The sequence below is a fragment of the Coenobita brevimanus genome, chromosome 46 (assembly GCF_032717465.1).
Source record: "Coenobita brevimanus isolate Jiangsu-jjx chromosome 46, ASM3271746v2, whole genome shotgun sequence".
In the NCBI taxonomy this organism is placed as follows: Eukaryota; Metazoa; Arthropoda; class Malacostraca; order Decapoda; family Coenobitidae; genus Coenobita; species Coenobita brevimanus.
The window spans coordinates 50,230,791-50,245,391 of NC_136999.1; the positions used below are offsets into that span (position 1 = coordinate 50,230,791).

The 14,601-nt window shown below is 40.3% G+C and overlaps 1 protein-coding gene across 1 annotated transcript in view; it reads left to right on the forward strand.

Moving 5' to 3' along the window:
• The window catches only part of LOC145398722 (putative neural-cadherin 2), a 428,971-nt gene that overhangs the window by 175,375 nt on the left and 238,995 nt on the right, over positions 1-14,601 (forward strand). The window contains exon 6 of the mRNA XM_080271522.1: positions 12,523-12,654. Within this exon, the coding sequence (XP_080127648.1) occupies positions 12,523-12,654 (132 nt within the window). The remainder of the gene's footprint in view (positions 1-12,522; positions 12,655-14,601) is intronic.

Below are 14,601 nucleotides of genomic sequence, written 5' to 3' on the forward strand. Positions count from 1 at the left end.
GGGATGAGGCAGGAAGGCATACCCTGTGAACAATGTATGTTGCGGGATAATTACTTTGAGTGTAGCAAAAGTTTAATTCAAAATATCCTCCGAGAATGAGTGTGTCAGGGAAGGTAAACAAGTGGACGTGGGAGACGAATGGGTCGTAGAGATGAGGTGGCATTATGATGGGGAATGGAGAGGGGCCATGTGAGTATACCCTGTGAAAATGGGATCAATAGGGTTAATGGTTTGATTCTACTGATGATTTGCTTCAACATCTTCGCCACTAACAAGATAAACTCGCGGTGCTGTCATGTATTTGCGACGTAGATAAATAATACGTAACTATGCTGGAGCAGTTTAGCACACGGCTGTTTGGCCTGTGTTCAAAACTACCGGGTGTGTCTGAGTGAGGCTTGCATACTCCTTTCTGTGTGTGTGTGTGTGTGTGTGTGTGTGTGTGTGTGTGTGTGTGTGTTGCCTGGTGCTCTAGTGTTAAGTTACGGCTCGGCATTGGTTCAATCCCAAAGGCTGACTGGGCGTTTTTCCCTCATATAATGCCAGTAAGATAAATGAATTGGTTATGTTCTCTTAAATGTAGCCTAGCCAGGGCCCCCTCCATCACGGTAGGGGGATTATGGGATTGGGTGTTACATTAGCGTCATTCCAGTGAACACCATCAGCACGAGGACGTCCTGTCTGTTTTATTAGTGCCCCTACCAAGCGAGTTTATTCAGTTAACAAAGCCTGCCACCAGAAAAATTAATAAACTATGTAACCTCTTTATTCACAAAATCTCTGAAAAATGCGTGAAGTTTTCCGGCGATAGTACGAATGAGATATAAAATAACGTCGTATGGTGAAGCAGGTTGATACTGTAGTCTCTATCTATTGCCAGACGCCTCAATCCCGCAAGGGGTGGCCACAAACAAATCGCCTCCACGTCGCCCTGTCCTCTGTCCCTCCAACTCGCATCCCCCTCCCTCATATCTCTCTCCACACCACGCCTCCATCTCATTCCTGGTTTTCCTCTCCATTACCTTTCTTTTACCTTGCCACCAACTGATGATTTTGGTTAGCTTACGGTAGAATGTTTGTGCTGGAGAAGCTATGTGGAACATTTATTATCCATTTTGGTACCAATGGCTCTCCCAGACTGAATGCAACAGCTTGGGGCAACATGAATGAATTACAGAAAAATGCAAGGATGTCTTTGTTTCCCTTTTTTCAAGCTACAACCAAATCATTTTATTTAGCTTAGATCACAGTAATAATGCAGGAATAAGTAAAAACTCTGGTCCATATTCTCGTCGCACAAGGAGGATCTCTAACACCTCTACCTTTAACGATTTATTTTTGGATATGCCTGGTTAATGTTCTTTTTTTACGTCATTTTTGCAGAATGAGGATTTACGTAACTCAGAGGACAGTATTGTCATAAAGACTTTGTAGTTACTTGTAGAGAACTATATTTTAGACTTGTGGTCGAGCGGCTTTTATATCTTGTAGTAGCTTCCCCACCAAATGTCATGTAGTGACAGGAGAGGTAAAGAATAGTATGGGACTTTTTTATTTGTTTTGGAAATGTTAAACAGGTCTCTCACACGGAACGAGTATAAGTCCCGGGTAGCTACCTCCCTGTCTCGCTATCTCTCTCTCTCTCTCTCTCTGTTCTAAGGCTAATCTCCGTCTCGACCTCTCTCTAGGGTCGCTTGTCTCCTTCTACCCTCTCTTTCCTAAAATCTGGTGTAGCAGGGGTGTGTCACGTGTGTTCCTCATGGATGGAAAGCTTAAGGAGCCTGTGTGTGAGTATGTGTGTATATGTGTGTGCATGGTTACCAGATCTTTGTTCATGAGAGGACTGCTGACAGCTAACTGCATCATCTCCTTACTGGCCGCTGTCGTCAGCTTTCCTCAGTGTTAAGAGTGTATAAGCATGTTTAGCACTGCTCGATTCTCACAGACACAACACCTTCTCATCATCTGACTCTCTGCTTCTATCTGTCTCTCTATCTATCTATTTATCTATCTATCTAGTATGATTTGCAATTATAATAATTATGTAGTCCTAACATCTGCTCGGTCGCGCGAAAATGGCGTACCATCGACATTTAATAGTTATAACATATTAATACATACTACATACACATTATAATGAACTTATAAGCTAATTAAGTGAAATACATAATATTGTAAAGTAACATAATTGTATGAATATTGTATACATATATTATTCATAGTAAATAGTGATTATTCAGTAATATTACATTTTAAATAAGTTGTATACATATTTGAATAAATGCATTAAAGTAAATTATTTAACTGTAATACAGTATGTACTTGGGATATTATAGTGAAATGCATACATGCAAGAATAAAAATAGTTTAAAATTAAGATTATTGTAAGAGTTATTAATATTTCATTCAAAGATAATGGTACTGGTCTGTCATATATGGGTCATTCTTCTTTGTATTATTATTATTATTTATTTTTTTATATATATATATATATAATTAATACTATATACAAAATATATACACTTCATTCAGGGTGGTTAACTGTGATGTTAACTCTCCCCCCACTAAATAATGACTCCAAATTAGCAATTCTTGCATGCATTCTGTGCATTGCGAACAGCAGTACTGCAACTACAATGCAGACGATTATAAAGATAGAAGGTGCTTGGCTATACACATAATATGGGTTGAACATACTCAAACTCAAATCTTCCCAGGGCTTCATTGTTTCATTGATCAGCTGCATAGTTTCAAACTTAGGTGAAGTCAGCTTAATACTTGTGCTCATGTTTAAGTTCATATTAGGCAGTTGGTGGAAATGTTTGTGTGTATGGTTACCAGATCTTTGTTCACGAGAGGACTGCTGACAGCTAACTGCATCATCTCCTTACTGGCCGCTGTCGTCAGCTTTCCTCAGTGTTAAGAGTGTGTAAGCATGTTTAGCACTGCTCGATTCTCGCAGACACAACACCTTCTCATCATCTGACTCTCTGCTTCTATCTGTCTCTCTATCTATCTATTTATCTATCTATCTAGTATGATTTGCAATTATAATAATTATGTAGTCCTAACAGTAAGAAGCAATAAGGAAAATAAATCACAAAAGAAAAGGTGTTGAACTTTCTTACGCGACAAGAATACGAGTCTAACACAATCAGATTGCAAAGTCTCTCATAACCAGACTAAAGATTTAGATAGCAATAAATAATATCGGTGTATGACAATACTGCGAGCCCCACGCTAACATGTGAAAGTGAATATTGGACCCTCATGGAAGGACGCAGATCAAATATAATCAGTTGTTCCTTGATCCATGGCCCACTCTTCCACAAAATTTTATTGAATTTCATTGAGAACTTTCGGAGATATTTTGAGGGATACGTAGGATTCGGATCCGGATCCGCCCCCAATATTAATAAGTTCTTTCCGGCCCATGGCCCACCCTTCCACAAACTTTCACTGAAAATCAATGAGAACTTTCGGAAATACTGTGCGGGATACTCCGGATCCGCATCCGAATCTACTCTGAATTTTAATCTATTCTTTTTTGGCCCATGGCCCACCATTGCACCAAATTTCATTTAAATTCATTGGAACTTTTGGAAATATCGTCTCGACAAACAGACATACGTAGGTGAATACATAACCTCCTCCAACTTCATTGGCAGAGGTAATGAGTTATATGAGAGGAGCATGTGGAGTTATTGTCTGGAGAGACAGACAAATGAGGAAATAAAGGGGCGTTGTGGTGCTGAAGTGACTGTAAATGAAAGTGTTTCGAGAAATACTTTGAGACGGTTTGGCCATGTGGAGAGGATGGAAAATGAGGCTGACTAGAAGAGTGTATGTGAGTAAGGTGGAGGGAAGGCCAAGGATGAGATGAAGGGATGGAGTGGAGAAAAAATGAGACAAGGGGGTTGAGAGTTTAAGGGAGGGCAGACAAAAAGCAGAGAAAGAGCAACGTGGAGGCGATTTATTAATGGCCACCCCTTAAGGGACTAAGGTGTTTGACAATAGATAGATATATATATTCAAGGTGATGTCATATTCTTTAACTCCCTTTTGGAGATAGGAAGAAGATCCAGTAATGAAAAAGGCAATACTGATCTTATTCTTATTCTTGCAATCACCAGACGACTTTCTATTGATTAGAGGAATGTCTTCAAAACTGGAGAAGATAAATTAAAGCCTTGAGGACATCACGACAAGCAATAATTCTTTAGCTAACTAAAATTGTCTGGTGGTACCCTGATTAAAATGAGGAAGTGTGGCAAAGAAGTTATGGAATCTAATGGACTAAGAACACCTCAAGACCTATAACTTCTTCTTGAATTTACTTTTCCGAAACATTAGGAACACACCCGTAGCCTCTGAACATACCCCTAGCCTCTGAACACACCCCTAGCCACTGAACACACCCCTAGCCTCTGAACACACCCCTAGCCTCTGAACACACCCCTTGCCTCTGAACACACCCCTAGCCTCTGAACAACGAAAACTGGTACGGATATTAGCCTCAAACTTGCCACTGATTCATGAAATGTTATGTCGCGTTAAAGATATATTGAAAAAGCGACTTCTCCACTACCGCTGTACTTTCCACGCCTGTCTCACATATCCAGCACCACATCACTACTAATTGTCGTTATTCGTGCGTTAGCCGATATATCTCCCTTGTTTCTGAAAAGGACACTGAAGATTGTTCCGAGCTTATTAATACGTACATATAGCTCATTAAGGTGTGTGTGTGTGTGTGTGTGTGTGTGTGTGTGTGTGTGTGTGTGTGTGTGTGTGTGTGTGTGTGTGTACGTCAGTGTGTACTGTATATGTTAGTGTGTATATACAGTATTAAGGTGTGCATATATTAAAATGTAAAGTGTGTATACAATACGGTGTGCATATAGCTCATTAAGAAGTGCATATATATTCATTAAGGTGTGTATATATTAGTGTGTAAGTACTGAAATATAAAGTGTGTCTACAGTAGTGTGTAGGCTATACATTAAAGTGTGTGCACATTCTTCCGAGGCACCATGTTTAGGCAATTTTATCCCTCATTCCAAGGCAAGAAGTCTTGTGGGATTAACGGATTCTCTAACACCTCTTTCTTAATCCCTTCAATCCTGTGCTTTTTCTTAAACAGGTACCACAAGACAATATCATACAACTTAGGAGAATCTCAAGTAGGGAAGGGGTTGCTGTTAGCAATATAATTATAATCCTTCCAAATCGAAAAGTTCACTTCTATTTTAAATAAAATCTTTTAAATGTACCAAAACTGATATAAAAACGACTTCTGGCTGCGTGGATGAACGATTAATTTTGCATCGTGCACCTTAATTTTTCATGTTATTATTTCTTCCCTACCAGTATAGACTAAATAAATGATACAAGATTAGCTTCTTTTTTTTTTTTTTATGTGTCCGACTCAGGGCATAGGCTTCACAGCCTGCTATCAAGGTCCAGCAGTCCTCCTACATACCATACACCTCTACATGTCACCACTTCGGCGCTAACACCCACCGTCCATATTGAATACATGCTAGGGCTGTCTCATGCAGGACTGGTGTATTGGTATTAGCGGAGGTATTTTTACGACATGTCGGCGGGTCTTCTGGTAGATCAGTAAAGCCTGATTTAATGAAATTCAAATCCTTAAACTGTTCCCTGCCCCAGCCGGGATTCGAACCTGGGTCCGTCAGGACTGCAGGCCACCTCTCTACCGATTGAGCCACCGCCTCCGAGTTTGCCTTTTTCGCTTTTTTTATGGTGATTTTATTGAGCTTAGAATAGATTTTACGACCTGTAGGAGATGATTCACAACCTAGGAGCTATCGCAGACAAATGAAAAAGTCGGAGATAGCAAGAGTAAAATGTACACAGGCCTTAAAAATCACTCACTCACTCCTTTACTTACTAACATAATCACTCACTCACCCACTTACTCACTTGCTCACTCACTCACGCACTCACTCCTTTCTTTACCTCCTTCACCCACTCACTCCCTTCCTCCCTGCCTCATTCACTGACTTACACCTTGCTCACTCCCTTCTACTCTTCTTTCCTTCATTTACCCACTCTTACGTCCTTCCTCCCTCACAACCTTCTTCAAACACTCAAACCTTCACTCCTTCCCTCCCTTACTCCCTTCCTTCCTTTCTCCCTCCCTCCCTTACTCCATTCCTTCCATTCTCCCTCCCTCCCTCATTCCCTTCCTTTCTTTCTCTCTCCCTCCCTTCTTCCCACTCATTCATGAGAGAAGTAATCGAGCGGGGGGCAGTGTACAGTTATATTTTAAGATAGGACTTCATCCAGTCGTAAATCCTAAGCCTTGTGTTGATATTGTTGACAGTATTCTTCTCCAGCTTAGAAATGTAATTCTGGAGCAAAACAGTGCTAGGGTTGATGTATCCACCAGCACAGTCCAGTGACACAGATATTGACATTTACAGTCAAACTGCTGAAACATGTTGCACCCATAATACTGTAATTTTTTATTTTAATTTATCGGTTGCCAAATGGGGAGAGGTCCTATTGTCGCACACACAGGGTTGGACCTGTACACTAACTTGCGAGAAAATTCGTTGCATCAGTCAGTAGACTTCCTGACATGAGAAGGTAACATATTAGATCCGGTTTTGGTCACATCAGAAAACTTAATAAATAATGTTATGGTAGGGGAAGAGCTTGGCACCGTACTAGCGACCTTTGCATGGTGACGTTCAACATCAAATTCAGTGACAACAATGTCAGGGCTAGTTACGAGAAAGTGGGTGCTAACTACCAGAGAGCGAATTTTCAAAAATTAAAGGAGATAATTGGTTCTGGTGACTGGAATTCCGTTGTTCGAACAGTACATATTAACCTTGGATAGGTAATCATATTTTATGGTACACTCTAGGTAATCATGGGTCCAGGTGACCCACCTCAAGAAAATGGAATAAATGGCATATTTACAAGATTATGATTATTGAACTGACATAGTACAAAAAGTAATGCATTAGGGACATAATAGACGAAAATGGAGGAAAATTTTAATATTTGTTAATTAAAAAGGAAAATGTTGAAAATTTTCTCAATTTTCTGAGAAATCAAGATTACATCTGGGGGCCACCTCTGTATGGAAATTGTTTCTTATAAATAGGTTACCAGTCTTTTGTCTTTCAGATGAAAAGTTCAGTTGACTACAGTTAGAGGACTATGATCATTTGGGCACTAGTTCAGGTCAGGTGACCAAAATTGGCTGTACTATAAAGGTAATCATGGGTTTAGAAGACCCACACCTATCTTACAGGTAAGTAACTAATAATGACAGCAGGGCGACAACTACTTCACTCCTGATCTGGGTGCCAAATGCAGCTGCACAAGATGCTAGGCTGTAGCTCCCCTACAACATTGTCTAAAAAAAAAAAAAAAAGGTGGGAGGGGTTGTTCAAAAAAAAAAAAAAAAAAGGGGGGGGGATTGTGAGACCTGAGATTACCTGAGCAGGATTAATGAAGCATGATTATTAGTCACATATATTCTCAGTAAAACAGTAAGATTATGTATTCCAATGTGCAACAGACGGCCTGCTAAAAATATTAAACCCAAGCAGTGGAATACAGATTTTAAGCATTGCCTGTCACTTAAAAAAAAAAAAATCATACTATTACAAAAAATCAAAGTTATCAAAATAAATATTATGCTCTTCGTCGGAAACCCCCTCCCCCCAAAAAAAGTAAAATAAACTTTGGAGCACACATTGCAATTATCAGCAAATCCAACCATAAAGAATTTTTCATCAGAAACAAGAAGGTAATATCACCAACCATTGGCCCAACGGTCGCAGATAATGGAGAGCATACCTGTGATGAAACAGAGATGGCTAAAATTCTCAACACGTTTCTTTGCATCCGTGTTTACAGCTGAAAATACAGATTCTATTCCCGCAGCTTTTCCTGTTGTCTTAGAAGAGGGTAACATCATTAGCGACATTACCATTTGTGAGAATGACGTACGACTTGCCATTGATAAACTAAGGTGAATAAAACATCGGGGCCAGCTAAGGTATCTCGGCGCATTTCTGAATGAATCAATTACTGAAACATCTTAGCCATTACTTGAGCTATTCAGTAAATCACTAAGAAATGGTAGGGTGCCTCATGAGTGGAAACTAGCAAATGTAAAGCCAATATTAAAAAAAAAGGCAACAAATCGCAACCAAAAAATTATCGACCAAGTAGCTTAACTTCAGTGGTGTGCAAGTTAATTATCAGAGATAGCACGTTGAAATAAATAATCTCATCATAAAATATTCGGCAAACGATTTCAGTGTCATTAAGCTAAACATTTTTTTTTAAATAAAGTTGTCAGTATATGAAATAAATTGTCCTCCAGTGTAATAAACTGCAATACAGTACTAACCTTTAAAGGTCGTTTGGACAAGTGTTGTTTTCTAATCTCCAGCTTAATATGTTCACTCCTGAATAATACGTCTCTGTATATATAAAGCTTTTTTTTTTCCATATCCTGGATGATACAACCCACAGAATAACATTGACAAATGTTGTTGATTTAATGTTACTTTCCCTTTCAGACTGACAGTAGAGAATAAGATTTCCTTTCCCTCATTCCTATGAAATGTCCACGACAGGTTTTCGATACTACATGGTGGTCTTTCTCACTGTTTCCTGTCAGTTTCGCCTGGAGGGTTTGATGGGGTGGGGGGGGGGCCTTTCTGCTTTTCTATCCTTGTCTTTAACTGATACAATAGTATTGTTAGTTATAACCTTCCCTTTACCCAACAGCCACGAAAGGACCAACAGGTCTATTGCTGTTTGTTTTCCATTGTACTCACTCCTTTCCTTCTTATCTTCATCCCACTCCCTTCCTCCCTCACCCACTCATTCCCTCCCCCACCTACTCCCTCCCAATCTGGTAAACACTCATGCCTTCAATTCTTCAATCCTTTATTTCTTTCCTTCCTCTCTTTCTCCCTCCTTACTTCCCTTTCTCTCTCTCTCTCTCTCTCTCTCTCTCTCTCTCTCTCTCTCTCTCTCTCCGTTCTTCCCTCCTTACTTCCCTCTCCCTCACTCCTGCACTCCCTCCCTACTTCCTGATAAAACAACACAGCCTTTTTGTGCTTTGATATCTGTCACACAAGTTTGGAAATCTCTGAAATGTTGGAATGGTTAGGAGAGCGAGTACACACACACACACACACACACACACACACACACACACACACACACACACACACACACACACACACACACAGCAATATATCACAAGAACATGTTGAGTTTTTTCATCCCTTTCTCAAAACATACACAAGTGTTTTCCCTTCGAGATGCCTTAATTTGTACACAGCTCTCTCTCTCTCTCTCTCTCTCTCTCTCTCTCTCTCTCTCTCTCTCTCTCTCTCTCTAATAAGAGTTAACCTTAAATTGCTTAAATGAAACGCCTTACTCAGATCTCGATCCCTAAGACTTATTAGTGTTATTATTATTATTATTATTATTATTATTATTATTATTATTATTGTTGTTGTTATTAATATTATTAAAATTATTATTATTATTATTATTAGTAGTAGTAGTAGTAGTAGTAGTTGTAGTAGTAATATTAGTTGTAGTATTAGTAATAGTATTTTTAGTATCAGCATTATTAATAGTATCATTAGTATTATGTAAAACCATATCACAAAAAAGGGTAAGGGAACTGTTATCTACTTATCTGAATGCCTATGGAAGTGTTATCAGGCCTCAGATAACCCCGTTCATCCCTTCTCCACTAAAAGGAATTATGAGTAAGAAAAAACATGTTAAGATTAAACTCAAGGACGTGTTTCTTATTTCATGTTATTGTCTCAAATTGATTTTATTTTACCTATGGAAGATGTATGGGTCGATAAAGCCTTCTATCCCTTATACCTCTTCCTAACCGATTCATTTTGCTTATTACCTTGTCACTCTTTCCCGTGTTATATAAATCCTACCAACGTCGCCATATCCTGCATAAATAATGTGCAAAAGGATATTAACCAGTAGTATCCAAAACTGAATCGCTAAGGGAAATGTGTTAGGGCGCTTCCTTCACCTACGGAAATACGGGTCTTAATGAATTCCTTCCCCTTTAGAGATGAATAATTTTGTCTTTCTCTTTTTGATAATATCAGTTGTTTCTTCATTCACTCGTGCGTATTCCTCCTTATTTATTTATTTCCCACAATTATTCATTTTCCTTTCCCTTACCTGCTGTTTCCCTTTATCCATTTTGTTATTCGTTTATTCACTCATTTATTCGTCCTGTTATTCACCCTACCACCTTCCACACACACCCACACCCTAATTATTTATCTGCTTTTCATATCTACTGCCATTTCATCCACTAATTCATTTATTCACCCGTTTTCTTCACCCAATCATCCTCTTTTTTTGCTCATTCACGAAACAGATGGTACGTTATTCATTACCATTTGTCATTCACTTATTACCCATTTTTCATCCATTTACTCAACCATTTACTGTTTCCTTATCCATTTGTTATTCATCTATCATCCATTTCTCACTCATTACGTCTTTCCTCATTCACTTATTCATCCATTTACTAAACCCATTTACTCACCTATTTACTCACCCATTTACTCATCAATTGTCTCACCCAATTACTAACCCATTTACTAACCCATTAGCTCACCCATTTATTAACCCTTTACTCACTCTTTCATCATCCATTTACTCACCCATTTTCCTACCCATTCACTAACCCAATTACTAACCCATTTACTCACCCATTTACTCACCTAGTTACCCACTCATTTACTCACCCATTTACTCGCCCATTTGCTCACCCATTTGCTCACCCATTTACTTACCCATTTACTTACCCATTTACTCACCCATTTACTCACCCATTTATTCACCCATTTACTCACCCAGTTGCTCACCCAGTTACACACTCATTTACTCACCCATTTGCTCACTCATTCGCTCACACATTTACTTACCCATTTACACATCCATTTATTCACCCATTTACTCACCCATTTACTCTCCCATTGACTAACCAGTTTACTCACCCATTTATTCACCCGTATACTCACCCGTATACTAACCCATTTACTCACATTTACTCACACATTTATTCATCCATTTACTCATCCATTTACTCACCCATTTACTTAATCATTTACTTACCCATTTACTCACCCGTTTCTCACCCATTTACTCACCCATTTACCCATCCATTTACTCACCCGTTTACTTAACCAATTACTCACCCATTTACCTACCTATTTACCCACCCATTTACCCACCCATTTACTCATCCAATTACTCACCCATCTACTAATCCATTTACCTACATATTTACCCACCCATTTACCCACCCATTTACTCACCCATTTACTCACCCATTAACTCACCCATTTACCCACCCAATTACTCACCCAATTACTAACCCATTTACTCACCCTTTTACTCACCCATTTATTCACCCATTTACTGTCTCTTTCCTCATTCTTTTTCTCTCCAACAGGTCCACACTCATGACGAAAATGGGAATGCGAGAATTACGAACCGTTTTATCATCCATTCATCCATCCACTTATTGATCCATTTACTCATCCACATGTTCATTTAGTTCCACGCCCAGCCACCTTCCACTTCCAGCTCCACTTCACCTCATTCACTGACTCATTCACTCCCCCATTCACTTACCCATGCCTTATTTCCACATTAGTTTATTCATTTACCATCTCCTCATTTACTTGTCCCCTGCTTCCTCATTCATTAACACATTCATGTAGTCATTCATTTACTCATTCAGTTCCCCACCCTCCTACCTTCCACATTCACCCACACCCTAACTTCTGCTCCACTTCCCATATCACTGTTACCTTATTCATCTGCTTCCTTATCCATATAATAATTAATTTACTCATACATGATCCACTGGTTTTCCCATTCAGTTATTCATTATTTACCTTATGTTCACTTGTTCATTACTCCTCCACTTACTCCTCCACTTACTTCTCCACTTTACTCCTCCACTTACTCCGTCACTTACTCCTCCACTTGCTCCTCCACTTATCCCCCACTTATTCCTCCATTTATTCCTCCACTTACTCCTCCACTTACTCATCCACTTATTCCTCCACTTACTCCTCCACCTACTCCTCCACTTATTCCTCCATTTATTCCTCCACTTATTCCTTCACTTACTCCTCCACTTATTCCTCCACCCACTCCTCCACTTATCCCTCCAATTATCCCTCCACTTACTCCTCCACTTATTCCTCCACTTATTCCTCCACTTACTCCTCCACTAATTCCTCCACTTATTCCTCCTCTTATTCATCCACTTACTCCTCCACTTATCCTCCACTTATCCTCCACTTACTTCTCCACTTATTCCTCCTCTTATTCATCCACTTACTCCTCCACTTATCCTCCACTTACTTCTCCACTTACTCCTTCACTTATTCCTCCACTTATTCCTCCACTTACTCCTCCACTTACTCCTCCACTTGCACTCTTCAGGTCCACGCTGATGACGACGACGGTGGAGAGTGTGGAGAGGTGAGGTACGAGCTGTCTGGAGATGGAGTGGATAACGCTACCCAGCCTGCCTTCTCTGTGCACCCCACGCTGGGAGAGGTGTACATGCTGAAGGTGAGAGAGAGAGAGAGAGAGAGAGAGAGAGAGAGAGAGAGAGAGAGACTAAAATGAAAAGCAGTTAAGAGATAATTAGTAGGCAATATCCAAAAACATTCAGAAGGACGCGATACATTCATCCATCAAATTGGAGAGAGAGAGAGAGAGAGAGAGAGAGAGAGAGAGAGAGACAGACAGACAGACAGACAGACAGAATGACTGACTGACTGTGAAAGTAATGAAGAGGGAAATGATATGTAAAGAAGTATTATCCAGAAACACAAAATCCACTAAATTCTGAAGCACCAAAGCAGAGAGGGGAGGGGGAAAATGAAATGAAATATGGTAAATACTTGTCAGCACTGGAAGAAACGCAGATAAATGTAATACTAACATCGGTAGATATAAACACACACACACACAGTATTCATGCTCACCTGTAACACGGCTAATTAGTAAACATAAGAAAACGTAATGGCAATCAGTGAAATATGAGATACAAAGCCTTCAGAGAAAAACAGGTTAAAGAAAACACCCACCCCAGAGTCGCCTCAAATGGCCCCCAAGCCTGTCTTTACCACCTCACACCGGCCTGAAATACACGAAATAGTGACAGAGTTAAAATACGCTGTGCTGTATTTAATATGACGTATGGAAGTAAAATACACCAATATCTAATCTACACCATCACCCCCACAATCACCCCACACCATCATCCAACTCCACACCATCACACCATACCACACCATCATCCAACACCACACCATTACCTCACACCATCACCATCACCCCACACCATCACCATCACACCACACCATCACCCCACACCACACCACACCATCATCCAACACCACACCATCATCCAACACCACACCATCACACCACACCACACCATCATCCAACACCACACCATCACACCATACCACACCATCATCCAACACCACATCATCACACCATACCACACCATCATCCAACACCACATCATCACACCATACCACACCATCATCCAACACCACATCATCACACCATACCACACCATCATCCAACACCACACCATCACACCACACCACACCATCATCCAACACCACACCATCATCCAACACCACACCATCACACTACACCACACCATCATCCAACACCACACCATCACACCATACCACACCATCATCCAACACCACATCATCACACCATACCACACCATCATCCAACACCACATCATCACACCATACCACACCATCATCCAACACCACACCATCACACCATACCACACCATCATCCAACACCACACCATCACCCAACACCACACATCACACCATACCAGTAAGCCTGTCATTAGTCACGTGACCAGTGCTGTATTAAGATACGTCTATGCTATAACCGCTAATACCTTCTTTGGCTGTGTTTAGTCCCGCATCCCGCGCTGTGTTACCTTTTAGCAGCCAACAGAGTGTCGACCATATTACGGGCGATCAGCGGTATGGAAGAGGCTGTTGTAGGCGAGAAAGGACCTAGGAAAGAAATGGTCGGCAGATAGAAGGATTAACGTGTTAGAAGAGTAAGAAGAAAATAGTAGCAATAGTAGTAGTAGTAGTAGCAGCAGCATTAGTAGTAGTAGTAGTAGTAGTTTAGGGGCGGCGGCAGTAAAAGTTGAAGTATCAGCAGGAGTAGAAGTAGCAGTAGTAGTAATAGAAGTTGCAGTAGTAGTAATTGTAGAAGTAGTAGTAGTAGAAATTGTAGAAGTAGTAGTAGTAGTAGTAGTAGTAGTAGGACGTATCAGTAACAGCAAAAGTAGTAATAAAAATTGTAGTAGTAGTAGTAGTACTAGTAGTGGTAGGAGTAGTAGTAGAAGTAGGAATGGTAGTAGTAGCCTAAAGTAAACCCGGCGGGCTGCATGAAAAAGTCCCTCCCCTTCACCTGCAGTCTGTCCAGGGTACGGGGGGATCTGAGGGACGTGTGTATAGCCGG